The sequence below is a fragment of the Salvia hispanica genome, chromosome 3, assembly GCF_023119035.1.
Source record: "Salvia hispanica cultivar TCC Black 2014 chromosome 3, UniMelb_Shisp_WGS_1.0, whole genome shotgun sequence".
NCBI classification, from domain to species: Eukaryota; Viridiplantae; Streptophyta; class Magnoliopsida; order Lamiales; family Lamiaceae; genus Salvia; species Salvia hispanica.
Window position 1 is genome coordinate 52,581,623 of NC_062967.1, and position 27,417 is coordinate 52,609,039.

Sequence of the window (27,417 nt, forward strand, 5' to 3'; positions counted from 1 at the left end):
GTGTAAAGTGTGTGAAGTGCGTGTAGTGTGTGAAATGTGTGTAGTGTGTAAAGTGTGTGAAATTTGTGAAGTGCGTGTAGTGTGTGTAGTATGTGTAGTGTGTTGTAGTGTGTGTAGTGTGTGAAATGTGTTAAGCGTGTGTGTGTGGATTTTTCAATTATTAAAAAATTTAAATTCTATTTTATTGTAAAATTGTGATGATATTAAATTTACATATAATATAAAATAATATTTATATAACCTTGTTAAATTTTAAGATAAGAAGAAAGGAAAATAGAATGGAATGACCATTTCTTAGCTAAATGGATGGAATGGGTATTCCCATGTAGAATGGAATGACCATTTCAAAAGGAATGATGATTCCGAACAAAAATATTTACCAAGCAAAGAAAAGAAATGAAGGTAGGAATGTCATTTCATTCTTCCTTTCCATTCCACCATTCCACCGTAACAACAAGGGCCTTCTACTTTTTGTTACGTTTTTATATTTCCATTCATAGATTCATAAAAGAAAAAAGACCAAAGCAAAAGACAATGTCATTAATCGCTAATTAATGACTTCGCTGATAACCATGCAAGATCTAATCGTGAAATTTTATTGCTCATTAATGATTATCATTAATCACAGTAAACGAGTCAACCCAGATCTAACATGGGTACTCTTAAAACTTGCTCTTCCTTTAAGTTAGCTTCCTCCATCACATGTAATCTCTCAATTTAATGTTGCAACCAAATACCGAATCAAATTTAGAATTTCACAATGCATTGCAAAATCTAATTTAAAAATATTGTTATCCATATTTATAAATAACGACTGTGATGGTAAAACCAATTTTAAAAAATTACTCCTCACGTCCCACTTTAGGAGTCGCAATTAAGTTCGGTATGGGGTTTTAAAAAAAGTAAAGAAAATTGGTATAAAAAAAAAGAAAGTGAAATGTAGGTTAAAATGTGAGTGGAATGAAATAATTGGAATGCGAGGCTTATTACCCATTTATGAAATATTCTAATTAGGAGTCCTAAATTACGACAGACTAAAACAGAAATCAAGACTCCTAAAATGAGACGGAGTGAACTACATAGCACTAATCTCATTATACAAAGTGTTCAGTCTTAGATATCTGAAAATGGATTATACGATAATGCAACTTAAAAGCCAGAAACAATTAAGAATATTGTACTAAGAGAATCTTCCTTCAAGAGTTGCATTACATAGGTTGAGTTGAGTCAACATAATGTTACTCCATATATTTTTTCCATAGACAATTTGATAAAAATTTAAATATATGGGTACATTTGAATACATTGTATCTCGAGAAGTAATTCACTAGCACAATGCGAACTCACATACACATTTGACATTATGAATAGTAAAATTATTGCTCGATATATATTGCTTTTACAAAAGGTTAGCATTTTCTTTTCTCATTAATCACTTTATTCCTTCCATTATACTCTTCACTCTATCGTTGTTATTCATGACCAAAATAATAAGTCTTCACATACGATAAACACTGCACCTTAATTATATAACGAACTTACTCAATTTGGATTAAAATTTTTAGTAACACTTATAATTACTCCACTTGGTAATAAAATTAGAAACCCCACCGACACATGAAAACCATGTGACGACCTTCGCCCCACGGCCCACATTATATACATACACTCAGCTTCACCATCCAATCCTCACCCTCTCTCTCTCTTCCACCGTCACACATATAATTTGCAGAAATCCTTTGCTTAGCCTCTGAAAATGGTGAGATTTATGGTGATTATACTTGTTGCTGCTTGCGTGGTTCCGGCGATGGTGAGCGCTGGTTTCGTGAGCCAGCCTTTCCATTTGCAGGGAAGTGTGTACTGCGACACCTGCCGCTGCGGCTACGAGACCGACGCCACCGAGTACATGGCCGGTCAGTAATTCTATTCATCAGTTTTAATTTTTCATTAACTTTAAAATCAAGGTATAGTTTTTCTAATTTTACTCTCCCCGTCCCATTCTGAGCGGAGCTTAATAATTCGGCACAAGATTTTATGTAGTGTTGTTTTGTGAGTAAAGTGAAGCGAATAAAAGTAATAGAGTGGAAAAAAGTAGAAAGAGCGATGTTTTTATATTTAGAAATGTGTCATTTATAGTGAGACATTCCAAAAATGAATGTGTCACTTAAAGTGGAACGAATGAAGTAGTAACTATCACAGTTAGATACAGCTGATTAATCTCTAATAGAGATTTGGCAATAAATGTGATAAAAAGTTGGGTTTCAACTAATTTGAATTAATCTATTGGATTTCATGGATGTCACAAGTAGTAAAGAAAACATACATAAGAACCGATGCCAACCGGGTCGGTTAGCATGCATTAATGATAGTGAAACAATTTAATCAAGTTGGAATAACATGTTTTGATGAAGTGAAACATAAATATTACTCTCCCTCTGTCTACTAATTATAGTCTTATTTTGATTCGGTCCAAATTTTAAGAAATTATTTGATTTTGTAAAGACAAAATGGAGAAAGGAGTTAGTTGAATATGAACCCCACTTAATACATTGATGTTATAATAAAATGTGAGTCACTTGGAATCGAAAAGGGCAAATGGGACTTTAAATCGTTCACACCCCAAAATGGCAAAATGAGACATTTTTTCAGTGACAGATGGTTATTAGTCTAACTGGTCGAACATGGTGCAGGTGCCACCATTAGAATCGAGTGCCATGGCAAGGACTCGGACAAGATCACCTTCACGACCGAGGCCGTGACCGGCCCCGACGGGCGTTGGAGCGTGGACGTGACGAGCGACCGCGGCGACGACACCTGCGATGCTGTCCTGGTGAAGAGCGACAACCCCGAGTGTGCCACCCCGAACGCTGGTCGAGACCGCGCTCGCGTGATCCTCACCCGCAACAACGGGATGACCTCCAACATTCGTTACGCAAACAACATGGGATTCCTCAAGAGGACGCCATTGGCCAATTGCGCTCAGATCCTCCAGAAGTACCAAGAAACAGAGGAGTTTTGAGAGATGTTTTCTCTTCTTGAATCATTTTAGAATATCCTGTTTTGTTGTATGGTATTTGTATTAGTAGCTTTATGGTTTAATTTTTGAGATAATGATTGATTGGGTTGTGTTATGTGTAATTTTGTGCAATAGTCACTCGCCATTGTTGACTAATGTAACTCTAAGTTCCACACTCTTCTTTAGTCGCAACTTGAAAATGTTTTTTTACCCTTTTAAAAATATCATTATCTATTTATCTCATCTAACGTTTGAATTTTTACACAAATACTTTCTCCGTCCCAAAAAAATTGACGAACTTGTAAATTTCACAGATTTTTAATATGCAGTTCGTGAAGTTATAGAGAAATGAGAAAATATAAAAGAAAGAGGAAAAATGTAGTAGAACAAGTGTTCGCGATTATTATTTGTTGAAAAATTTTCCATAATTAGATTTTGTCTAATTTTAGAGGATGATCCAAAATATTAAAACTAATCTATTTTTCGAGAAGAGAATATTTGTAAGATCGTCGCATAATACCAATTTAACCTCCGCAAATGAAAATAGTTAGTGGGCTTTCGTTAGAGCCCATAAGTACATTGGCGTCAAAGCCCATTTCGTAATATGCCAAAATTGGCAGTTCATCTCAACAAATATCGACCGGCAATGAAGTCTATTTCAAGTTCAGTTTTCAGTATGATGCTGGAAAAACTATAGGTAAGAATGCGCGATATAAGTCCATATAACTTAGAGAGCAACTTCAAAAACATAAATAAATATTGTAAATATAAGAAATCACAAAAGGAGTTGATGAGCCGTTTAATAAATCAGTAATTGAACTATAAGCACTACGCTTGAAGGGGATAAAAGAAAGGTAGGCAGTGTCATGAGTCATTCAAAATAGAAAGTGGCAAATGACTTTGGATTGAAACTAACAATCGTTCATTATAGATTTTTCACATCTGAGTAAAAATTCCATACTCATTCCATACCAAGTGGCATGATTATGTGGTATACCTCACCACTAATTTAGTGACAAATGGAAATAAAATGCCATATATATTTAACTCCAATATACTAAACTAACGGCTCCGGTAATTCATTTATGGAAAGTAGCAATCCTAGTATTAGATATGGAATGACTATATCCTAGAATTTGATACTACAATATCTCCCTTATAATATAAAAATTATAAATTTGATACTTCAGTATCTCTCTTTTAATATCCTAGAATTGGCGTAAAATATACTTTAATATAATAATAATATTTTATCCAAAAAAAGTAATCATGTACTATTACATAATTTTCATGTTATAATTGTTTGATAGTAGTGATATTTTAGGATTTGATAGGTAAGAATATTTGTCTTTATTTTATATTTATATATACAAAAAAATTATAGAAATAAAATTTATGACTATAACTTAGCAGTAACAAATTATACTAGTTTTTAATTATTATCAAGTAAAAAATTAAGAAATTTTATATATAAGAAAATCAAAATCTAAAAATAAAATATTGTATTTTCAAATAGAATAACTTGAAGATCACCGAAAAGTATAACCTTATGAAACTTAGTCGGTAACTAGTACATAATATGTCTCCCACTTTCATAAACAAAAGAAATAAAAATACTACTCCTTGTTCAAATTTAAAGGTATCACAAAAATCTCTTCAAAAGTATTTCTTCGCGTTCTAGCAACGATACCTAAAAATTTCTCCAATCCAAAATACTTTTCTCAACTTGAGATAAAATCAAGGGGGACAGTCACTCGGAAACATGATTTGAGGTACACTTGGAACACCTTGGTAACCCTACAAAGCAAAAATAATGTATATCTAGTTACAAATGAAACACATAAGAAAATAGGGTAATATATCGTCTTTTGAGTGTGAAATATACCTGAGTCAATAATGAAGTATATGAGAAAGGTTGTGCATTAGCATGCTGAATCGACATCATATTAGATGACAGACCCTATAAATTTTTACACCAACAAAGAACTCAAATATGATATATTCATATAGATATATATAATATATTTATGCATAAGCTAATATGCATAACTTTTAGACATGCATACCATGGTTTGGTGGCTTGGATTCACGTGAAAATCCGTATTCAACATTGGCGTTTGCTCTATGGGAGTCATGCCATGAAATGGCGGCAAATGTTTTTTTCCTTTCGAAGAATTTCCCTTCTTTCGCTTCTCTATAGCACTTTTCAGTCGAGTATTTGTCATCCCCTTTGACTTTCTTCTAAGAGGATCAAGAATCTGAGTTGAAGCATGTTGAGGGACATCATTATCCTGATTTCTCATGGTGTGGTTTTCGCTCTTAGAAACCGAGGAGGCATAGTTTCTAATCTCAACATCAAGCTCATGGAGTTTCCTTTTTGCAATTTTAACGGTTTCAACGTCATTTACACTTAAGCTCATGACGTCAAAAGATTGACGCATCAACTCCTTTAGATGATAAGTTTTTGACATTGTCAAATCGAAGGAGCATGAACCACCGTCATCATGAAGAAATTCTCGTCTTGCACTTTTCGTCCACCTCTTTAGTATGTATTGCATAGGAATAGTAGTCATATTCAAATGATTATTCATAACCGTCAATGCATGGAAACATAACCACCCCAATAAATCAAATAACCTGCACGTACATGAGATGATAACATTATTTGAATCAAAACTTACAGAATGCTCTGCATGACCTAATTCCCTCCTCAAGGTGTAAGTGTAAACTCCACCTTCATGCTTAGAACTTGTCACATGCCATGACAATCCTTGAAAATACTCGGCTTGAAATTTTTTGAATATCTTCAAAGTATACACTTGTGCCTAGGGATGTCAATTTAGCCCGAACCCGATGGGCCAGCCCGAATAGACCAGTAAATTTACAGGGTTAGGGCCGAAAATCTATAAACCGATAAGAAATCGGGCTAATCGGGCTAGACCGATCGGTCTGCCGGGCTAGGCGGGCTGGGCTGCTGGGCTGCCGGGTCAGCCCATCGGGCTATATACAAAAACCCTAAAAATTAAATGTGTGAGTTTTAATGATCTTTTCTCTTCCACTTCCCGTTGATGACTTTTCTACTTCCAATTGATAGTATTTAAATCACTTCCAGTTGATGACTTTTCCACCTCCAATTGATTAGTATTTAAATTACCGTTTCTATAGTTTCACTTTCACACATTATTCACTATTCCCTTCCACTCTTCACCGTCGACTTCACAACGTGGCTCAATTTGTTACTCTTTAGCAGGTGCTTTCCCTCTCTTTCCCTCTCTTTCCCTCTCTTTCTCTATTTGTTATGTGTATGTGTATCATTCTATATGTGTATCAATGTATGCATTTGTTTAATATTAAAAAATTACTTTTTCTGCTTTGTTGTCAACATCTTTGTTATTGTGTTTGCAATATGTCAGTAAGAATAAGATGTACTATCAATTTATTTACATAATAATATAATGTGTATATGGATAATGGATGTATCTGTGTATGTAATATATAGTATGTATTTGTTTTTAGTTGTTGCAAATGAGAATTATGAGATGGCTTACATAGTTTATACATTATGATTTATGTGTATGTGTATATAATATGGGGGTATTTTAGATTTTTTAGCTATCGCCTACTGGAGAACAATATATATATATATATATATAGGGGTGTATTCAGATTAAAACCATAATGTATATTAAAACATCAAACCATGTAAAATAATGTACATTATACACACTAATAATGTACATTTTATTCATGTATAATGTACTGTCAGCATAATGTACAGAATTCATATAATGTAAATGTACATTATTAGTGTGTACAATATTTAGAACAGTACATTATACATGAATAAAATGTACATTATTAGTGTGTATAATGTACATTATTTACACGGTTTGATGTTTTAATATACATTATGGTTTTCATCTGAATACACCCCTATATATATATATATATATAGGGATGTGATCAAATGAAAACCATATATATAATGAAAACTCAAAACTTTAATCCTAGCCACTAATTTTTACAGATCTGTGTTTAATATTGCGTTGTTTTTTAATCTCAACAAAAGTATGTATTTTATCAACAAGGGGTATTTTTGTGAGATTATTTTTGAACGATTTGTCATCCTGATTTCTCTCCCACTTTCCAAAACCAAAAATTTTCAGATCTTAACACATAACTGACGTCAAAAATTAAACTTGGTTGAAAAAAAGCACAAAATTCAAGTTGATACAACCAAAACCCTAGTTCAAACAAGAAGTGAAATTTTTTTCCGCAACAAAATGCTTGAATTTTGTGTTGAAATTGTGTTGCTCATGTGTTGATGTTGAATTTTGGGTTGAAATCGTGTTGATTCAATATTGATTCTTACGTTTAAATTGGTTGATTGTTTTGGTCTGATTTTGAAATCGAATTTTGGTTGGTAATAGGCTGTGCAGTAGAATTCTGATAGTCTTTGCAGTTGAAATGGCTTCAATTATGCGTTGATCCTGTGTTGATCATGTATTGATGTTGAATTTTTGGTTGAAATCGTGTTGATTCTATATTGATTCTTACGTTTAAATTGCTTGATTATTTTGGTCTGATTTTGAAATCGAATTTTGGTTGGTAATAGACTGTGCAGTAGAATTCTAATAGTCTCTGCAGTTGAAATGGCTTGAATTATGCGTTGAAATTGCGTTGATCCTGTGTTGATGTTTGAATTTTTGGTTGAAATCGTGTTGATTATATATTGATTTTTACGTTTAAATTGCTTGATTATTTTGTTCTGCTTTTGAAATCGTATTTTTGTTGGTAATAGTCTCTGCAGTAGAATTCTGATAGTCTCTGCAGTTGAAATCGTATTTTTGTTGGTAATAGTCTCTGCTATTGAATTCTGATATCTGTTGGTAATAGTCTCTGCTGTTGAATTTGGTCTGCTGAGTTTGTGCTAAATTTGTATTGATTGCGCGTTGATTTGTGTTGATCTTGTGATATGATTTTAGGTGTATTCCGTACAGAAACTTACATTGCTTTTTTGTTGATTTTGTGAGTAATTGAAACTGATTAATTAACGTGAATAGTGGAAGGAGAGAGAACGACGAAATCGGGATTGCATAATTATTCCATAAATAAATGATTCACTTTATTATGAAAATGTCTAATATGTCCTCTGTTGCCAGATTCATAGAGGTTATTGAAATTAATAATCTGGAAACATAATATGCGTTGATAACTAATAATTAGTGGCTAGGATTAAAGTTTTGAGTTTTCATTATATATATGGTTTTCATTATATCACTACCCTATATATATATATATATATATATATATATATAGGGATGTATTCAGGTAGAACGCTAAGTATAAGTAAAACTCAAAACACTTGCAATCCATTGGATCTTATGATCTAACGGTTAGATTAATGCCACGTGTCATCTAATGATGTAGAATTTTAGACTAATAATGTAGCTCGGATAATAATGTAGCATTTTAGTTTAATAATGTACAGTTTTAGTCTTACAATGTACATTTCCATTCTAATAATGTACCTCGGCGAATAATGTACATTTTTAGTATGATAATGTAGCTTATCACAGCCATCCAATCTAAGGATCTAAGGGCTGTGATTAGTGCTGTGTTTTACACTAAGATGCTGTAAGGATCCTAACACACCCCTATATATATATATATATATATATATATATATTGTTTAGACATTATTTCAGCTCTATGCTATTTAGACATAAAAGGAATTTAAATAGTCAATAATAGCTTTATGCTATTTAGACAGAAAAAGAATTTAAATAGTCAATAAACCCTAACCTCAAAATACCACAATCCACACTGACTCTTGGCACCCCTCGAGTACATTCGAAATCATCGGCCACTTGATTATCACGCATCTTTTCTGCTTGCTTCTCATAGTGATTAACAAACTCGGTTAATGTCATTGTCTTACAAGACAAATGTTTGAAAACATTATTCGTGCTTTCACTTCTTTGTGTAGATCTTATGCCGGCCGAAAAACTAGCACGGTTAAATGCGGGGCACCATTTATGACGCAACGAGTACAAATTACACAACCACTTATTTTCCCCAACATTCCATTCTTCACATAGATCTCTCCAAAGCTGCTCCATCTCATTCTCCATTTCAACTTCATACATAATTTTATTGAATTTTGCCTTAAATCGAGAATCCGAAAGAAGATGCGAAATATGTTGGGTGGCATTTTTAGAGATATGCCAAACACATAACCGATGAACACTATTTGGGAAAACCTTGCCAATAGCATTGGCCATTGCACTATCTTGATCAGTGAAAATTGTTTTAGGTGCCTTGCCTCCCATTGCCTCCATGAACGTCTCAAAAACCCAAATAAATGAGGTTATTGTCTCATCTAGCATAAAAGCACAACCAAATAAAACATTCTTCCAATGATTATTAACCCCCACAAAAGGCGCACACACCATGTTGTACTTGTTTGTACGATACGTCGTATCAAATACAACAACATCACCAAAACAATCATAATCTATTCGTGAAGCACCATCGCACCAGAAAAAATTAGTCATTCTATTTTGGTCATCTACTTGGAACGAGTAGAATAGATTACTTTCGGAAGCTTGTAAAGACTGTAAATGCTTCAAAAGGCTTTGACAATCTCCTGCACTTATTAAGTTCATCCTCTTTGACTGTAAAAAATTTCTAGCATCCTGAAGAGTAAAAACAACATTTTGTGCTCCCCCCGCTTCATTTGTTAGGTAAGAATAAGCTTTTATGGCTTTAATCCCAGATTCTACCATGGTGTTAAGAATGCATCCCTTCGTTTCTGTAATCTTTCGACACGATCTAATCAAGTGCTTTTGATTATCCTCAACAAAAGGATGATTATGAAAATCATTGAATTCGACCACTTCCCAAACACCTCCTTCTATATGAAATCTAATACGAGCCACACACCCACATCTTTTTAGTGACCTTTCAGTTTTTCTATCATCGGAGGGGGCAAATTCTGAGTATCCCTCACAACAGCACAAAAACGTGCATCCTCGAAGCTCGTTTTTACGATTATAAAATTTCTTACCTTTACGAATTTCGAATCCCTTGCTGAAGGCATATGCATTATAGGCCTGATACGCCTCTTCTTCATTTGTAAAAGTCATTCCACGTTTAAATACAAATTCAGTCTCCACAATACGCACGTAGGAATCAGATGGAATTTCTGTCATAGAAAAAATATGTATAATTCAATATAAATTCACGCAATTAAAAATACTACTGTATGTTAATAAATTCAAATTAAGGATTCACTATCTTATCATTATGCAATTAAAATGAAATTATGAGTAATAGAAGAACGTCAATTGTAAAATCAAGAATGAGTATTTTCAAAAACACATTACAAAATAGTTATAATAACATATTCCACTATCTGTGTAGTCAAACAACACATACATACACCATATAAAGATAATGGAGGAAAACTTACCCATGGAATTCAAAAGGGATGGAGAAGTGGAGATGATTTCTTCTCTATTGTATGATGAGACCGAATGATTATGCAGTACACATAAAAATATTTTTATATTATAAGGGAGATATTGTAGTATCAAATTCTATGATATATTCATTCCATATCTAATACTAGGATTGCTACTTTCCATAAATGAATTACCGGAGCCGTTAGTTTAGCATATTGGAGTTAAATTTATGTGGCATTTTACTTCCATTTGTCACTAAATTAGTGGTGAGGTACACCACATAATCATGCCACTTGGTATGGAATGAGTATGGAATTTTTACTCGTCCACATCTAGGGATGTCAATTCAACCCGAAACTCGTGGGCCGGCCCGAACAACCTGGTAATATGAGCGGATTAGGGCTGTAATTTTATTACCCGAATACAAAACGGGCTAAACGGGTTGACCCGAATGGGTTGGCGGGTTAAACGGGTTGGTCCGAACGGATTACTGGTCGGCCCGATAGATTGTGAGTTTTAATTATAAGATATAAAGTTTTAGGGGTTTTTTTATATTTTTGATTCCTCAATCTTCATTCTACGCAATCGTTAGTCTTATTCAATCTTCATTCTACACTTTTCCACTCGATCCCACAATATCAACTTTCAAGTTCCATCAACTCATTATTGCACCGTCTCATCATCTGTCACTAGTGTCTTACCATCACCAAAGCCAATTAAGACAAAATTAAGAACTACCACATCAAAATCTTAATATATTTATCATTTTATTAATGATTCATGTAAGATATGGTTTTTAATTTTCATAAAGAATTAGTTACGAACAATGCCATAATAATGACACGAACACAAGCTTTAATTTATATTGTAGTTGATCGAGATGAAATGGTTCTTTTCAAGTATTATTGAAGAAAACTATGAAAGTTTGAAGATTTTATATGATTCTAAACTAAAAAGGAAAAAGTATCTAAAATTTAAAATCATCTTATAGAAGAAAATTTTGATATAAGAGATTATTTTCGAAAGCTTTTAGGCCCGAATAGCCCGATGGGTTAGCCCAAAACCCGACGGGTTAGGATTAGGGTTGAAAATTTATGACCCAAAAAATCCATAACCCAGATGGCCCGCACCCAAATAGCCCAGCGACCCGAGTGGGCTGGCCCGAACCCGAACGGGTTAGCCCGATTGACATCCCCTGTCCACATCTATCTAGGTTGAGAATATTGATAAATTGTACAAAGGTATCGACTGAAAGATCTTTTGTAACCATGAGTCTATCGATTAGTCTACAATGTAGAAGGAGGTTGAATTTGGCAACCACTTGGCATTCAAAATTGTCAACTCTGCATAATTCCATTTCCATTTAGAGTAGTACTCCCTCCGTCCCCCATTAGGAGTCACACTTTGACCGGACACGAGTTTTAAGAAATGTAAAGAAAAGTTGGTTGAAAAAGTTAGTGGAATGTAGGACCCATTTTTTATATTGATTTTATAATAAAATGTGAGTGAATTGAGTTAGTGGAATGTGGGAGCTACTTACTATTTATGGTAAAAATGAAGTGTGACTCTTAATTGGGGACATACCGAAATAGAAAAGTGTGACTTTTAATCAGGGACGGAGGGAGTAATAAAAGCTGCATTGACAGCAGTATGACGCATGAGTGACCAAAATTCTCAAATTTGAATCCAATCTTTGATCATATGAAGTGAAAATAATGTGGTATTCTTAATGAAGATTAGGAGCAAGGATGCCCTGATTGAAGAAGGGTGCAAATTTCGTGTTTTGAGCTCCTTTGGGCAATATCATAACTTAGGCCTCTGTTCACTTCTACTTATCAAAAGGAATGTTGTAGGGCATGAATGTATCTTCAAAAGCTTGTAATAATTCCTCTTTTTTCCCTATGATTTTGTGTTACTCTGATACTAATATGGACATAATGTACTATAAAGTTCATAGAGTTTGATTTTATAAAGAATCATTTCTAACATTGTTATGAACTTTGATAATAATTTTCCACTTACTTACCTTCCAACATTTCTTTCGTCTCATCCTTGCATTGACTTCAAATTTTCAATGTTGGTTTATTTTTTGAACCAAGTTTACAGAGACTTCTTAGTTAATTGCACTAGTCAATTATAATGTTTAGATTCAGTGCTCATGAAAATCACTTGCATTGACCCATCAAACATATATTGTTTCAGAAAATCTTGCCAAAATTTATAGTCATTCATTAGCAGACTTTGTAGCAAGTGTCCTATTTCTTTCCTTTTCACCTTCTTCTTCTCTTATAAGGTTAGCATAGTAAACTTCAATCAGAGTAGCAGACCTTAATGATAAGTTACCTCACAATGTAGTGTATCAAAAATATCAATACGAATCATTGAATATGTCAACACAATTTAATATTGACATTTTATATGTATTACATTGACATTTTATGATAACTATATTGACATAAAACTAATACTTGAAAAATATGAAAATTCAAAAAAAAAAATCAAATTTTGACATCGGAACATATGCAAGTGAGATCCCATTAGAATCCTTATAAAATTATCTTTAATTTGATGTATGTTGTGTAAAAAAGTAATTTAAATTGAAATAGCTATACTCATTTAAAGTTTTGGGATATTTTTTAAAAGTTAGTTAGACTAATTTGTTGTAAATTGACCTTAATTACCTTACTGATGTTTTTTGTTGATCGTATTGACATTTCGAGACTGATGATCTAGGCCTTTGATTTGAATATCTAATGGTTAGTATATTTAATTATAGTTAATAATTAAGTATTGAGTTACCAATACACATTGGATAATGTGCAATGTGCGAATATATATAAATAACAGAAGATATCATTGATGCATGTGTTGAAAAAATCCCATTAGACTTTCAGAAGTTGCAGGGTTGAATTATTAAAGTCCAAATAATTAATGAATACATGCATGTCCAACCAAACAGACGCAGCTTTTGTTGCCCTAATTTGCAAGTATTTCTTGAATGACATGAGATTTTAAGTGGAATAGTTTAGTATGATAAAGTAGAATGAAAAAGGTGATTGAGTATTTTAATGAGAAGAGAGGAGAGAGAAATTTATTTCCAAAATAGAAAGTAGACATCGTAAATGGGACACACTAAAATGAAAAGATGGACATCTTGAGTAGGATAGAGGGAGTATATGTTAATTTTGGTTATATCAACATCAACATACTGAAAGTAAAGGTGGAAGAGTATTTTGTGGGTGGAAAGGGCTGACAATTTTTTATCTGATACGATAATCCGACACGAATCAGCACGAAGTTAACCTGACACAAACATGCACGTATAGGTTTTGGGTCATTATAGAGTCGACCTAATAAGAAGCGGAAGATAACGGATTGGTTTGGGTCAGGTTTGGATTTGACCTCATTAAGTTGGGTCAATAACGGATTGACCCGATAGCTAACCAATCCGCGCGATTTGATAGGAATGTTTTATTTGCACCCACATAGTCACATACAAATATTCACAAACTTATGTTCATATGCAGGTGACTAGGTGAGAATACCCAGTCACAACTTCTTCCATTGCGCTAGAATCTACATTTTCCAATCATAGGCTGGTGGAAGTCATCAACACAAATCCCAATTTTACAAAGGGACATTCATGTTGCTATTCTGTTAGGCAGACATCCTTCTTTCTTTATTTCATAATATAGGTTAGATTCATCATGAGAAATACATAACACATATTCAAAACTAATCCATGATGCCTATATCTTTATATCTCTTCTTCACAAAACACACATTACATCTCTCATAAGTACAATTCTATATCCCTCATACAGGTGGATTTAAAATTAATCCATGATCCATATATCACTATATATATCAAGATATCTATATATCTATCTCTTGAGTGAAAAATGAAAAATCTCACACACAAAAAGTGGAGACTAACTCATTCATCAATCCACCATGTCATGATACCCCATGTCCCAAACCGAACCCGCCTGATCCAAATCCCCATAAACCGCCGGCCCGAACCCGAGCCGCTCGATCTCATCAATGGTCCATAAACTTCCAGAAACATCACCGCTGCCGGCGCTCTCCCCCTCAGCCTCATGAACATTGCTCTTCTCCATCAACGGCATCTCCAGCCAATCACACAGATTCAACTCCTGCAAAATAGTATTCCTCTCATTCACAACCATCTCATCCTCATTACTATCCCCAAACCCCGCCTCCGCGGCTGACCTCCCGGCCCGTCGCCCGGACCCAAACTCACACGGCCGCTTCTCATTCGCATTAATTGATCCGTCGCTCGCCTCCTCCTCGTCCTCGTCCTGTTCATCATCTAGATCGGAGATAACGAGCGATTTCTGAGTCAATTTAACCAGGGCTTCCTCCTGATTCACGACCTTCGCCCACGTCGCGGTGTCCTTCGCCGTCATCTTATGCTGCAGCGACTTGGACTGGTTGACGAGCCTCCTCATCCGCTCCAAATCCGGCGCCATGTGCTTTATAATCGCGGCGAGCACGCTGACCTTCCACGCCTTCTTCAGGTCGTGGGGCTTGCGGTAGGGGGGCGGGCCGTGCTCGTGCGCGGCCTCCCCCTGGTCCCCCCACCACAGCTCGTCCCCGCGCGGCCACCACGGCGGCGCCAGGCCCCTCTCCAGGGGAAAGCGCCGCTGTGGGGGCACGCAGTGCTGCATGAGAGCAGAAAGCAGCGACCCCAGCGTCGTGTCCTGGAGCTCCTGCAGCATGTGCATGAAGGAGTCCGGGCTGATCTCTGCGGCCGCGGCAGCGGCCGCGGCCACCTGGGGGAGGAAGTCCGCGATCGCAGTGGGGGCGTTGCGGTCGAAGCGGACCTCCTCCTTCCACCAGCCACGGAGGCTGTCAGAAGCCCCCGTGACTGGCTTCCCTTTTTCAGGGACGATGCCGTAGACGAAGCCCTGGCCCTTGCAGACGTCCATGATCTTGGCCATGTATTTGAGCACGGCGTCCTGGGCGCGGCACATTTTTTTGCGGCGGGAGAGCTCGAGCTTCTCCGCCGTGCCGGGCTCGTCGGCGGCGTCGAGGGTGGCCTTCATCTTCTGCATCCGCATCCGGTCCTTCCACATGCGGCGGTTGAGGTCGGCGTAGCTGATGACCTCGTCGTCGCTCGGCAATTCAAGGTCGGAGGCGGTGCTGCTCGGCGGAGGCTCCAGAGCCTCCGCCGTGCAGTCGTGGATCTCGACCATCTTATCCACGGTTGTGGCAATTGTAGTGAACTATTATTAGATAGGGAGTGAGTGAGATGAGGGAAAATGTGATTGCGGTTTACGAGATTTGAAGAGGGATGTTGGATTTATATATAAGTGGACATGTGAGTTTTTGAGGAAATTGATGCAATATTTTGTGATTTGGTTTGAATTCGGCTTATCTTAGCAATCAGGTAAACCCTACGCAGAGGAGGGCGATGCATGCTTGACACGTGGCAATTTCGTATTCCAAGTCAGCAGTCCATTGTCCATGACCTAAGTTGTAGTACATGAAGATGCCACAATATATCCATGCTTGTAGTATATGAAGATGCCACAGTATATCCATGACCTAGGTTGTAATCTTTTTTTCTACTATATAATACTCGCTCCGTCCGGCATTAGAAGTCCCAATTATGGACGGCACGAGTTTTAAGAAATGTTAAGAAAAGTGGGTGGAAAAAAGTTAGTGGAATAGAGGTCCCACTTGTATACATTAGTTTTAAATTAAATGTAAGTGGAATGAGTTAGTGGAAGGTTGGACCCTATTACCATTTATGGTAAAAGTGAACCGAAACTCCTATTCGCGGAAAGAGGGAATAGTAGAGACATTTTTTTCCGGTATGAAATTAAGAAAAAGATGTCTAAAAGTATATTAAATTAAAAGATTATAAAATAGAAGAGAAGAGAACGTAATAAAGTAAGAGAGAGGAAAAAGTAAGAGTGAGAAAATGTGTTACTCCCTCCATCCTTGAATAGGTGTCTCATTTATTTTCGGCACGGATTTTAAGAAATAGTAAGAGCATCTCCAATGGCGGCTAGCCGATTCCCGGGAGCTGGCCGGTCCGCTAGCCGACTATTGCAACAGGCGAGCGGCAAATCGGCGAGCCGATCGGCTAGCCCACGCCGATTCGCGGGCGCTAGCCGATCCGCTGGCCGCCATTGTAGGCTCCCGATCGGCTAGCGATCGGCCAGCGCCATTTTTTTTTTAATTTTCGAAACTCTATATATGAGTGACATAATGAACCGAGGCTCCTATTCGCGGACAGACTAAAATGGCAAAATGGGACTCCTATTCGCGGACAGATGAAGTAATTTTTACTAAAAAAAGAAATGTATATACTCCATCCGTCCCAAGATAAGCGAGTCATATTCCTTCCACTATAAGTGAGCCATTTCTCTTTTTAGCAAAAAATCATCTCTTTTACTTTATTCTCCACCTACTTTATTCTCTCTTTACTATTCTACTTTTCTCTCTCTTATACTTTCCTCGCTCTACTTTAACTCTCTAAATATCAATTTCTTGCCCAAAAAATATGTTTTGCTAATCTTAAAACGGAGGAAGCACTACAATGGAACACCCAAAATAAAATAAGTTGATTCTATTACTATAAAATGGATAAAATGGAGGGATAAATAGCATGAGACACTATAAACTGGGATGGTGATCCAATTGACAAATTAGTAAATTGAACTTCCAGAGTTAACACTCACATTTATATTGATGGTTCAGTTTTATTTTTGTTCACATATAGAGCTCTTTATATAAACAAAGTGAAATATCAACTGTCTTACATCAAAATAGTTTCAACAGACTCATCAGCCATGCATATCATTGAATAACATTTACACTATTCATGAATTCTTATGTCAACTTTCAAGCTAACAAATTTAACAGTAGTAACTTTTTTTAAGAATAATTAGTAGTAACAATTTTCCGTCTAAGCTGATAGTAATTATTTTCCGTCTAAGCTGATAGTAATTATTTTCCGTCTATATATGTTGTAATAACGGAAACTCCCAACCTTATTAGATGGAGGACAAGCATCTTATCAATTGAATGGCACTTTATAGTTTAATTAATTAATTGTAACTTGGGAGTAGTATGGAACTCTTTTCACTTACTCAATTAGTGGGTTTTACACATATTTTCCTATTCTTTCTTATTTATATGTTTCAATTAAATTGATTTGCAAATAAACAAAAAGTACTAATTTTATTAAAATAATGAAATATTACATAATTAAAAAATCATGCATAACTGAAATTATAAGGAAAGGCATGGTTGAAATAAAAAACTAAATTACTAAAGTGACTTAAGATAATTATGAATTAGATTTTTAAAACAATATAAGGATCAAACAATCCTAAATCTTATTTTTCATATTATGAGAAGAAGCTTTTTTATACACAATTAGCGTTAAGGTACTCCCTCAGTCCTAAATTGTTATTTAAAAAGTAAATGGGGCCAAAGTAAAGTATAAGAGAGAAAAAATAGATAAATAAAAATGAAAATAAAATAAGTGAGAGAATAAAGAAAGATAGAAGACATATATTATATTTTGTTAAAAAGTGAAATGAATCACTTATGGAGTAGTATTTTTAACACAGCATATCAACTGTTGACACTATGTTGACATTTTTTATTGTTTTTATTTTGTCATTTGTTAATATTTTTTAACTGTTCAAATCATAATTTGAAGTTTGTACAATATATGCATTTGATTACCGTTAACACTATTTATTGTTGTTATTTTGTAATTTGTTGACATTTTCTAACAATTTAGAATTTGTACAATATTTGTACTCCCTTCGTCCCATGTTACTCACACTTTATATTTTAGGCCATAAATTTGAGATAAATTTTTTAGTGTAGTTAAATTAGAATTTTAAGTGTAATTAGACATCACTTAATAAATGAGCTCTTAACTTAATCTAACATATTAATTAAATGCATTAATTCTAACTTAAACTATAAATAGTGTAAGGAGTTTGTGACGAGGCGATAAGCAACAGTGTAAGTAATATGGGATGGAGGGAGTATTTGATTATGTCCCTATATTAAGGTATACATTCTTTCACTTCTTGTACACTATAATTCATCCTTCTATAAAAGATGATATCTCTGTGTTCTAAAACTCATTCAATTCAATATATACAAGACTACTCAATACAACAGCACATACTATTAAGTTAATATGCTTATTAATTTTGAATATTAGAAAAATATATTTGATGTATGGGGCAGACGCAGTCAGTTTCTCGTGGGTGTGTTTGAATTGACGTTTATCTTTTATTTAGATAAGAACATAACCATTTTGCAGCAATGATTTTCTTGGTTTTCAATTTCTATTTGTGGTGTTTGAATTGATGGTATGTTATCTATAGTCCTTAATAATACATGTTTGGTTTGTTATATAAAGCCACATTATAGTAGGAAATTTTAAAACTACCCTCTAACTTTTTCTATATTTCCAAGACTGTGGACTATATTTGTAATTACAGGTAATTTAAGATTGAAATAGTGTTGCACACATTATTATCACTGAATTTTTCATGATAATAAAACGGTCATTTTCAGCCTTAATTCAACGGACCCTTGTCCATTGAAAGCGGACCATACAGAAATTTAACCAACAAATCAAACTCTTGGACCATTAAATGAACCCTAAATATTCTATTCCTGTCAAAGAGTTAAAGAAACTAAAAAGGCAATTCGTATTATTTCTTCTTGAATATTAGTACTATTTTGATCCCGTATAACTTGAAGATAATTGCAGAAAGTTAATTTGTTGTGTGTACAAAACTAGTAGTAATAATTATTGATTCTCGTAAAACATAAAAAAAAAATTAAGTATTTTAATGTATACTATATTTTAAATAATTAATTTTACTATTGGTATAGAATATTGTAAAATGATCCGCGATGGTGTTTCCGCATTCCGCATTCAGCGCTGGCTGTCTAACGCAATGAAGAAATCTCCACATAATTATGCATATTTAATAGAAAAAAAAAAACTTATATTTTTCTATATATTTTTCTATATTTAATTTCAGAATACTATCGTTAGCGCATGTAAAGTCCCGGTGTAAGAATGAGGGGAATTGAAATCTTTGTCGATAAGTAATTTGCGGCAAAATAGTGTCCAATTTAGATTCTTGAGACTGACGTCCTGTATAACCAACTTCCTCTATCAATTTTGAATTCATCTACGTATGTAGTATATCTTATTTTAAAGTATTAAAATAAATTATCCAAGACTTATTTAACTTGTTGTCTGAATATTGGCCTCGTGTTATATAGGAGTAATTCATAATTTTGCTACAAAAATATAAAATTAATTTGGAGGGATTGGTGACCTATTGAGGAGCTTCTTGGTACGATTGAATGGAATAAGGAGGGAATGAAATGAGGATAGGAATATGATTCTATTCTCGTGCTTGGTAAGCGCAAGGAATATAAAGAGAATGTAATTATTATTCCTTGATTAATTTCATTCATATTCTTGGTAATTACAAATAATATAGGAATGGAATGAAATATGAACAGTTACACACTACACACACTATATATACACTGCACACACTACACACACTGAACATACACTAAACACACTGCACACACTTAAGAAAACCGAATATCTGGTCAGAAAAAAATTGAAGTTTAAAACTAGATTCATGATAAGTCGTATTCTAACCCTTGGTTACTGGTCAGTATGTCGTGATTTGCATGTATTATCCGCAAAATAGTTGCTTAAGTGTGCAGGATAAAGAGGTCCAAGTCAGTAGAAGATGGTTCGGACAACTCGGGTGAAAAGAGCGCTAGAAGGGTGCAATACTGACCAGGATGCATGTCAGAGAAAAAGGCTCGAGATGGAGAAGAAGGATAGCTGGGATGGTCAACCATAAACAAGGGCAAGAGAGTCATTTCGCGAAGGAAGTCTACCCTAAAAGCAAGGGCAAGCCTCTCTATAAAATAAGCCACTTGGAGAGAGAGAAGGAGTTCTTAGTTCGGAGTCCAACCAACACATAGTTAGAATTCTCGCTCGATGATCAGTTCCTTCAGCATTGTCCACATTCTTCTCGTTCCTCGCCACAACTATGGTCACCTGAAGTTCCAGACGTCCACTGGAGAATCATCATCCACCGTTCCAGCCAGTTTGTCTCGTAGCAGTAGCAGTTTCATCGCCGGAGTGGCATAAACAATCTTTAATCGCTTTCCTAGTTTAATTTTTACTAGTTTTCTTCGTTGGATCTGTTGTAAACTTAAATCTTGTTGCCTTTTGAAGTATTTCGTTAAGATCCAAACATTTTAATTATGAAGTTTGTTTTTCGCATCTCTCTTTGGTTTGAATCTGCTTCATTCTTCCTAGGAAAGTTAGATCTAGTTATCGCGTTTATTTTCTAAGTGTTTACGCATGTCTTCGTCTGAGTAAGCTAAATCTGGAGTTGTTAATTGAAATTTCAAAGTTCATGTTTCAGTTTAAGTTTTCGTGCATGGGTTTTTTATTTTGCGTTGCCATTACCACCTTGCATGTTAGCCAGTAGGAGTAATCTGCAGTTATTAGCCGTTAATCTTTAAGTTTAAGCTTTTTAATTGATGGATCTTGTGTTTGAAGTTGAGAATCTGAGTTTATGCATGGAGTTTGTGTTCATATAATTTCTGTTAATACTTGTTGAAGAAGAAAACATCACAATCCACTTTTGCTTTGGACCACTTTTGTTTTTTAGTTACTTTTTACTTTTGTCATTTACTTTAAGTTTGTACCCTCTAGACCCTAAACCCTAAACCCTAAACCCTAGACCTGTCAGAGTTGCCACCCAGCCATCACATATACCCTGTTGTTTTATATTTCCTTATTTAGTAACTGTCTACTTTCCACATGTCTCTGAGATACATTGTTCCCTATTTTCACGTACACAACCACATGTCGGTCATTTTCACGCCCACTAGTCAGTAGAGTATCATCTTTCATTTCTGTCCAGGTAGAATCTCAACCCAAAAGCGTGGTATATGACCAAAACCTTCCAGATTATCACCACAATTATCCGAACGTGTCCATCTCTGTGGGATTCGACCCTTACCTCCACTATACTAGCCAGTAGAAGTGAGTTGAGGAATTTATTTGATACCAGGATCCGGTCATCGTGCCAACAACTCAGCTAGGTTGGGATTTTCATCCTGATCAGTTGGACGCACCCTTAATTTAACACAACACCGAAACTTGAGACCTATCAATTCATTTTTTCGGTGTGTTTCAATTCATATTTTTTGACAAATTTCATTTTTTTTGGTTTGGTGCGAATGTATAAAATATATCAAATTCATTTTTAAATATTATACTTTAAAATTATTTTGTAAAAAAATAAAATATATATTTTTGTTAATTTATATTAATATATTAATAAATGAAATAATGTTTCGATTTTCAAATAATTCAATTCGATTAGGTTTTCATTTTCATAACAGTTTGATTTTTCTATTTAACCGAAAAATCGAATACTCACTCCTACTTCACAAAATTTGTGCAGTGTGTGTATAGTGTGTGCAATGTGTACAATGTGTGTAGTATAAGTATATTGTGTGTAGTGTAGTGTAGTGTATATAGTGTGTGTGTGTAGTGTGTAAGATGTGTGTACAGTGTGTTGAGCGTGTAGCATGTGTAGTGTGTCTATAGTGTGTGCAGTGTAGGCAGTGGCGAAGCCAGAAATTTTACAATGGGGGGCCCAAATTACTGTTATTAGTTATAGAATTTTTTTGGTGTTCGTGACGTCGGAAGCTTGAAATAATTGATATTTTTAAGTTTTACGTATGTATAATGGATGAAAATAATTTTTTTATAGAGTAAAGGTCAATTTTGGTCCTAAACATATGACCAAAATATGAATTTGGTCCAAAACATTCACTTTTTGAAATATTGGTCCATAACAAATGAAATCCGTGCCAATTAGGTCCACTTTTTATGGTTATGTTAATTTTTATCGGTCAACCATCGATAAGCGAAATGTTGACCCGATTACGCAATTATGATTACTGCATATATGTACTTACTTTTTAAAAGATTGAAAATGAAAAATCAAAAATGCAAAATTAAAAATGTAAAATTAAAAACAAGTTTATGATATTAAAATTCAAAATATACGCGATTCACTTTTAAATTTTCACTTATCCCTCTATTTCTTCTCTTTCTTCTCCAAGAACCCTATTTTTATCTTTCTCTGCAACACCACCATACACTATCCGACCGACCCATCGGATATGGCCTACTCGAGGTGCAACAAGGGTTCCGGCAATGGCGGCAGCACACAAGACCTTCGATTTAGCTACGTTTTCTGCAACACGTCGCTTCGGATTGTCACCAACCAAGCAAAACCGGCAAGGGGAAAGCTTTACTTTGTATGTGAGAACAATGAATGTTGTTCCTTCAAGTGATGCGAGTCAATTCATGAAGTCGAAGCCAGTTCTTAGTAAACCTCAGTGGGTGGTTCCAATTTTGAGGGTTTAGCATTGAATTATTCTGAAATAGAGGATAAAATTGAGAAATTGATGAATGTTGTGTCGTATTGTTTATTCTTTGTTGTTGTTGTAACAATTGTTTGTGTATTCAAGTAATTTGATGGATTTCAATGCAAAACCCTAATTTTGAATCTGAATTTCATTTTGAATATGGAGGGATGGATTTTGAATATGCTACATATCATTATGGGATGGATATTTGAATTTCGATTAGCAATTCTGGATTAATTTTTTTATTATGAATCTAAATCGAAAAACATACAACTTAATAAACGTCAAAATAGTCCATGATATTCATAATCAAGCTCAAATAGTTCCTGAACATTTTACAATTAGATGACTAATAGTCCGAGATTAAGCCTAATCGGGTCAACATTTCACTAATCGATGGTTGACCGTCAAAAATTGACTGAGCCATCAAAAAATGGACCTAATCGACACAAATTTCATTTGTTATAGACCCGTTTTTCAAAAAGTGAATGTTTCGGACCAAATTCGTATTTCAGCATATGTTTAGGACCAAAATTGACCTTTATTCTTTTTTATAATATTGAAATGTCCCATAGCAAATATCAACGAAAATATAATTATAACAACTAGAATATAATAATTATTTTTTCAAATATTTTTATTTTGAGTATAATAATGGAAGAAAACAATTACGAAGTAAATAAGAATTAATATTAACATATTTAGTGATGTAAAAGAGAATAAATAGAAATTATATTTCAAAAAATATAGAGCAATTAGAAACAAAATATGCATATTATATTGCATAAACATATGAAAGAATAAAAAGTTTGCACATTAATAGAAATAATAAGGAAAATAAGTTATATAAATAGAACTAAAAAAGTTAGATAAAAAGAAAGAAGAGAATAAAATGTAATGCCCCAATAGGAGACATAATCCCAACCTACTACACTCTCCAATTTACATATAGTGTTAGTTTACATGTATAATATATAGGTAAAATAGAAATTGATAGGGGACCATGGGCCTCCCTTGGCCCAAATGTGGCTTCGCCAGTGAGTGTAGATGTAGTGTGTGTAAAGTGTGTATTGTGTGAAATGTGTGTAGTGTATGTGTACAGTGTGTTAAAGTGTGTAGTGTGTGCAACATGTGTAGTGTAAGTATAGCGTATGAAAAGTGTTGCGTGTGTAGTATGTGTAAAGTGTACAATGTGTGTAAATTGTGTAAAGTGTATAGTGTGTTGTGATTTTTTTTTTCAACTATTAAAAATTCTAAATTTTTTGTTTTATTATAAAATCTAAATATTATAAAATTGAGGTGATATTGAATTTATATATAATATAATACTCCATTCGTCCCACTTTAGCAGTTTCGTTGACTTTTCTGCACTTGTTTTATAAAAATGAATAAATAGTTAAAGTGGAGAAATGATAAAATAAAAGATAGAACAATATAAAGAAAGAACAATGTAGCTAAATAGGAGGAATGAGCTATATAGACATTCCTTCTATTTTACTAAGGAATTGTCATTTGGTGATTTCTAAGAAAACAAAATACCAAACAAAGGAATGGAACAGAGGTATAAATGTCATTCTATTATTCCACCACATCAAATAGCTCATGATGGCTTACTGAATTAGAATTGTTGTTCAAGTATGTTTTATCATTGAATAAATATATATTACTACTAGTTGTTTAAAAAAATTGACAGTGAAACACTTGACATATACGTAGCTTTTTTTTTGTTTTTATTATTATTATTATTATTATTATTTTAGATATTGATGGAATGATAACATTCGATGAATTCCCATGTCTTGTCCCTCTATATGGAATGAACCTCTATATGGAATGAACATCACCCTACTTGAGTACTTGGTAAAACACCACCTAGCAAACATTAATTAGTCTCCTTTTCTAGGGTGGAGCATTTTGAATTTTGATCACTTAATTATTAAGTTTCACAAATTATTGTGCTACAGAAAGTCATAATTCTATATACATCTTGTGCACGATATATTTTTATAGTGTATGGGATGTCCGAATTAAAATATGAACTGCAGAAAACTAGAAATCTTTGTCAATAAGTAATTAATTTATCATTTAGTGGGGAATAGAGCCAAGCATAAAATTTTGAAACCGAGGATGTATTTGCCAACTAAGAATTCAAGATTCAGTGTATGGCACAAAATAGGCCCACGTTTTGAACGATGCGTGTGAAATTACTATACATAGCTAGCACAGAGTTCAATCTTAATTAACTTACTACTACTAAAATATTTAAAAAATATATCTTGAATCATTTAGTGGAAAAATACAATGTGACAGGTATGTATTTAAGTATTAATTTATTCCGCTGGTATGTTAGTATGTTACTATGTTGCTGCACTTAAGATGGGAGATGGCATTCGATTTGAATCTCAAGTTAGGACCAAATATCTATCATGTTCTCTTTTTTTTTCATGAGAATTAAGGATTAAATCACCATACTTAATGATTATAAAGATGGTGAATTGATATTGTATGGACTAGTCAAACATTGGAGTTGTGAGCTTCATTATGATATATATCATAATCACTATATTATATTAATAAAAGAATGAAAGAATCATAATGACTATATTATACTCCCACAAAAAAAAAAAAATAGAATTATTCCATTTTTATCTATCATTTTGAAAAAAAATTAATAAATAGTTAAAGTGAATAGACTTTCTTACTTTTCTTTTTATCCACTTTAACTATTTATTATCATTTTTCCGAAACGAGAGACAAAAATGAAATAGTCCTATTTTTCGTGGACGGAGAGAGTAATTTAAATCAACTCTAATATGTTCAACTTTTTATATAGAGTTTAATTACTATTAACAAAAAAAAACTATTTATGACTCGATTATTTTTTATCGATCTAAATTGATTTCTTACTTTCTTGAATAAACTCTAATGACAGCGTTAATTGTTTCTTTCAATCACACATTTCTCCATTCAAACAGAATTCATAGTTAAATTTATTATGTGTAACTTATAAACCTTAAATATGTGAATATTTCTAATAATATATTGATATACTTTTTGTGAGCACTAAAAATATATGCAAGTATACAGGATAGATCTAGTATAGCTAAAGGTCAGTACCGGATGTCGAACACGGGGAAGGCAAACACAAAGAGTCTATCCTCTACTAAGACTCAATTACTATCTGGAAAAGCAGTAGGTTTTGAAAAACTTTTGAAAACTAAAAACAATAAAAAGCATATAACAACTAAATGCAAATAAAACACGGGGATAATCGATAGAGATAAGGGAATCCCAGGGTTGTGCGTTCACAGTTATGGTTATACAAGTTCCAATCTACAATACTCTAGCACTGTTTTTACTTTGATGGAACGAGTCACCTAACTTATGCTCATGCGATGCAAACGTTGATTACAAAATTAGGGTTGTCAATCCTAACACGTAACTCCATAAAGCTCCTAAGACCCTTGAAAAGTCCTCACTCAATTAAGGCCGTTTTAAGGGAAGCTAACTATAGCGTCTACTAAGTGAATCTAACTCGCTAGAACTCTGTCACAGTTATGAAGCAAGCTATATTAAATCATGCACGATTGTGTCACTCAATCATGCAACATCAAAACTGCTTAGAGAAGAAACAAAGTAAAAACAAAACGGATATTAAATAAAAAAGGAATTGTATAACCAAAGTCGTTACTAACACATCCCTAGAATCCTATGAGTTTAGTTACACATGATGAAATAAGCTAAACACATAGATTGAAGGGAAGACAATATGAACATAAAACTAAAGCAAACAAAACTCGTAGGTTGAATCCTTGTCGTTCTTGATGTTCTTGAAATCCTTCTCCAACTCCTTGCACAAGTGTAGTACTCTAGCTCTTGATCTCTATGAATTATTTTGCAAGTAGAAGCTCTGTCTTTTGATGAAGCTTGAGGTCTTATTTATAGGGGAAAACCAATCCTTGTTGTAGAAGGAAAAGATCTTCAAAATATGGTAAATCTTTGAGCAAATATAGGGCATCTCGAATTCGCTGCCTTTCTCCGGCGGGCCGCCGTACCTTGGCCGGCGGTCGCCGCGTTGGAGTCCAGAGTCTGTTTCCTCGGCGGCGGACCGCCGCACGACTTCCGGCGGTCTCCGGGCGAGACTTCTCTTCCAAGCGTATTTTTCCGAGGCGAAACGCTGCATTGATCTGCCCGCCGGGCGCCGGCGATCGCCGGTCGCCGTCTGACTCCAGATTTCCAGACTTTGCGTTTTGGCTCCCTTTTTCGGCTCAATTATGCACGTTTCTCACAATACACGTCAAAATACCAAAATAGACAAAATATGCAAATAATGGACCTGTAGAGTGACTTTGACATAAAAAACGAACCAAATAACGGCCTTAAAATAGTACAAAATCTGAGCGTATCATATATTTTTATATGTTAAAT

General features: G+C 34.4%; 3 protein-coding genes across 3 annotated transcripts; 1 reads left to right on the plus strand and 2 right to left on the minus strand.

Annotated features, from left to right (window-relative positions):
- Positions 1 to 1,682: 1,682 nt before the first annotated feature.
- On the plus strand, positions 1,683 to 3,193 carry LOC125211925 (protein DOWNSTREAM OF FLC-like). Its single transcript, XM_048111888.1, has 2 exons — positions 1,683 to 1,913; positions 2,691 to 3,193. Exons 1-2 carry the CDS (start codon positions 1,757 to 1,759, stop codon positions 3,017 to 3,019), a joined length of 486 nt encoding a protein of 161 aa, XP_047967845.1. The 5' UTR covers positions 1,683 to 1,756; the 3' UTR covers positions 3,020 to 3,193.
- A 1,560-nt stretch (positions 3,194 to 4,753) lies between these two features.
- LOC125210478 (protein FAR1-RELATED SEQUENCE 5-like) lies at positions 4,754 to 10,164 on the minus strand. The gene is made up of 4 exons (XM_048110028.1): positions 8,822 to 10,164; positions 5,083 to 5,653; positions 4,902 to 4,976; positions 4,754 to 4,813 (listed from the first exon to the last, which is right to left on the minus strand). The coding sequence occupies exons 1-4, from the start codon at positions 10,162 to 10,164 to the stop codon at positions 4,754 to 4,756; spliced, it is 2,049 nt and encodes a 682-aa protein (XP_047965985.1).
- Positions 10,165 to 14,208: 4,044 nt separating this feature from the next.
- LOC125215394 (putative ETHYLENE INSENSITIVE 3-like 4 protein) lies at positions 14,209 to 15,787 on the minus strand. The gene has a single exon (XM_048116800.1). The coding sequence runs from the start codon at positions 15,699 to 15,701 to the stop codon at positions 14,427 to 14,429; it is 1,275 nt and encodes a 424-aa protein (XP_047972757.1). The 5' UTR covers positions 15,702 to 15,787; the 3' UTR covers positions 14,209 to 14,426.
- Positions 15,788 to 27,417: the final 11,630 nt, after the last annotated feature.